Raw genomic sequence first — 2512 nt, 5'->3', positions numbered from 1 at the left:
TGTTGACAGTGAGTATGTTCTGTTGACAGTGATGGTGATTATGTTTTGTTGACAGTGAGTATGTTCTGTTGACAGTGATGGTGATTATGTTTTGTTGACAGTGAGTATGTTCTGTTGACAGTGATGGTGATTATGCCACCGTTAATGTTACAGATATGTGAGCAGATCGTAGGTGATGTAATGAAGATGGAATCCTCCTGGCCATTTCTGCTTCCAGTCAACAAAAAGGATGTAAGTGTCTGAGCAGTTAAGTGGTTCTCTGTTAGTTTGAACAAGACATTGTCAAACTTTTCTGAAACACAAAATTAGAAATGTCTGTTTTGGCCCCAAAGTCAATCTGAATACAAAATCTTTATGATTGTTTCTATATGCCCGCCTCGAGGAAGTACAGGGTATATAGATTTCTCTTTGTCAGTGTATGCTTGCGTGCTGACTCTGGTCTCGGTAGCATATCTCAGACACTGTTGCATAAATTGGTATGAAACTTTGTATGTACATATATCATGGAAAGGCACAGTATTGCATCCTTAAACGAGGTCGCTGTGATCTCCCTTTGACCTTGACCTAAAGTACTAAAATAAGTGTAATTCAGCTGTTTTTAGCCTGTCAAATTTTGATAGGATGTTTCATGATATGGGGAGCATCAGTCAATTTACTCCAATTTTTTCACATTAACATTCTTAAATATCTCTCAATGAAACTTGATATTCTTTTACATTTTATGCATAATTAATTAGCATACTGTGCTCTGATTGGTCAATTTTCAAAGTTTAGATTCCAGTTTTAGTTTAGGGTAGGCGCAAAAAATTGGTATAAGTAGGGGAAAATGCATGTTGATATAGCCTAATTGATGAAATGTTAATGTCATCAGGTGCCCGATTACCATCGCATTGTAAAGCATCCAATGGACCTTCAGCTTGTCAAGGACAAACTCAAGTGTATGGTGTACGGTTCAGTGGAGGAAGTCATTGAGGACGTCAAACAGATCTTCATTAATGCTGAGACTTACAACAAGGTAAATAGCCAGATAACCAATTTTACATTATAAAGCATCATTTTCACGGGCACCAAAAATACTCTGGATTTTGATACTGACTTAATATTTCAAAGAAACCCTCTTACTAGTTGTTAATAAAAGTGAGAAATACCAAGATCGTGTTGTGAGCACGAGTGGAAAATAGGCATAGACCATGACACTCACTATTTTGCTACACATGTACCTAAGGATCTTGTTATTAACAATAAATATTGCCTACCTTAAAATGTACCCTGAATGATTTGCTATATTACACTATGAAAATACTTCATTTTATAACCAAATACTAAAACAAAGAGCGAACAAAGAGATGGCCTCCATTTCCAAATATTGTCATTTTTGTGAAAACACACTTTTGCCCCAGCGCCTATCGCCTCGATATGTGACGTCGCAAGTTCAACACTGTCAAAACAGTCTTATCGGAATATACCGGGAAGCTTTGATTTTGCTTCCATACCAGGAATTGCACCGTCACCATTCAGGTCAAGCAGACTCAATATCCTTACAGATACCCTGTTAAGATGTCTTTAGTTGGTTCTGACAGAGTGTGGGAGTGGTGCATCCATGTCTTAAAGACCATGTTTAGTTGTTAAGTGTCTCTAATTAGGTTTGATGAGTTTTTTATTTTTGGTGATATCATGAAGTGCTTGTTTGCTTGTTGTGTTGAGCTGTCTGCCCACACTTTGTTATCTACTGATGTTGATTTACCTTGTAGGTTGGAAGTGAGGTATTGGACTGCAAGGAGGAAGTGGAGAGAAACTTTGCCCTTTTAATCAAGAAGAACTTACCTATGTGCCTGTATGCTCGAGGGAGAAACAGCCAGGCTTGCTGACAGTAATGGATGTAAATTAAATCATTGCTAGATGTTTATATCGATAGTATAAAATGTATTAAGTTGCTGAAGAATATCATTTGTTACATCATTCTACCAAGGACAACTCAAATTCACAAATTGTATAAACTGAACATCCTTGACTATCACAGAAGTGTGAACACCCTAGACTATCACAGAAGTGTGAACACCCTAGACTACCACAGAAGTGAATGTGAACACCCTAGACTATCACAGAAGTGTGAACATCCCTGACCATCACAAAAGTGACTGTGAACACCCTAGACTATCACAGGAACGGGATACTCAAGTAATGGGGGTTCAAGTCAGTAGGGTTCACTGTATTTACAAAAAAACTTATTGAATATGACTTTACATATGGCTGAATATTTAAATAAACTCGCAAATTGGTCCATTGTATGAATTAATTACATGTATGTTTATATCTGTACTGCTGGGACCAAAATACCAATATCCTACTTCATCTGGTGTCCATTATTTCAGTTTTCCTTACATTGTACTCCTCAATTGTACACAAATGTAACTTTTGTAAAAAAAAGTATAAGGTTTTGTAGACACTTTTTTTTAGGTCACCTGAGACAAAGTCTCAAGTGACCTATTGCGATCGCCTTTTGTCCGTCGTC

At 37.2% G+C, this 2512-nt stretch overlaps 1 protein-coding gene across 3 annotated transcripts in view; it reads left to right on the top strand.

Moving 5' to 3' along the window:
* Positions 1-2485, top strand: part of LOC110445838 (tyrosine-protein kinase BAZ1B-like) — a 43584-nt gene extending 41099 nt beyond the window's left edge. For all 3 annotated transcript variants that reach the window (XM_021490659.1, XM_021490651.1, XM_021490667.1), the window contains exons 30-32: positions 154-231; positions 872-1015; positions 1752-2485. In XM_021490659.1, the coding sequence (XP_021346334.1) occupies positions 154-231; positions 872-1015; positions 1752-1868 (339 nt within the window). In that variant the 3' untranslated portion in view covers positions 1869-2485. The remainder of the gene's footprint in view (positions 1-153; positions 232-871; positions 1016-1751) is intronic.
* The last annotated feature ends 27 nt before the right edge of the window (positions 2486-2512 follow it).

The sequence above is a fragment of the Mizuhopecten yessoensis genome, unplaced genomic scaffold, assembly GCF_002113885.1.
Source record: "Mizuhopecten yessoensis strain PY_sf001 unplaced genomic scaffold, ASM211388v2 scaffold267, whole genome shotgun sequence".
Taxonomy (NCBI): Eukaryota; Metazoa; Mollusca; class Bivalvia; order Pectinida; family Pectinidae; genus Mizuhopecten; species Mizuhopecten yessoensis.
This window is presented reverse-complemented; position numbering and strand designations above follow the sequence as displayed.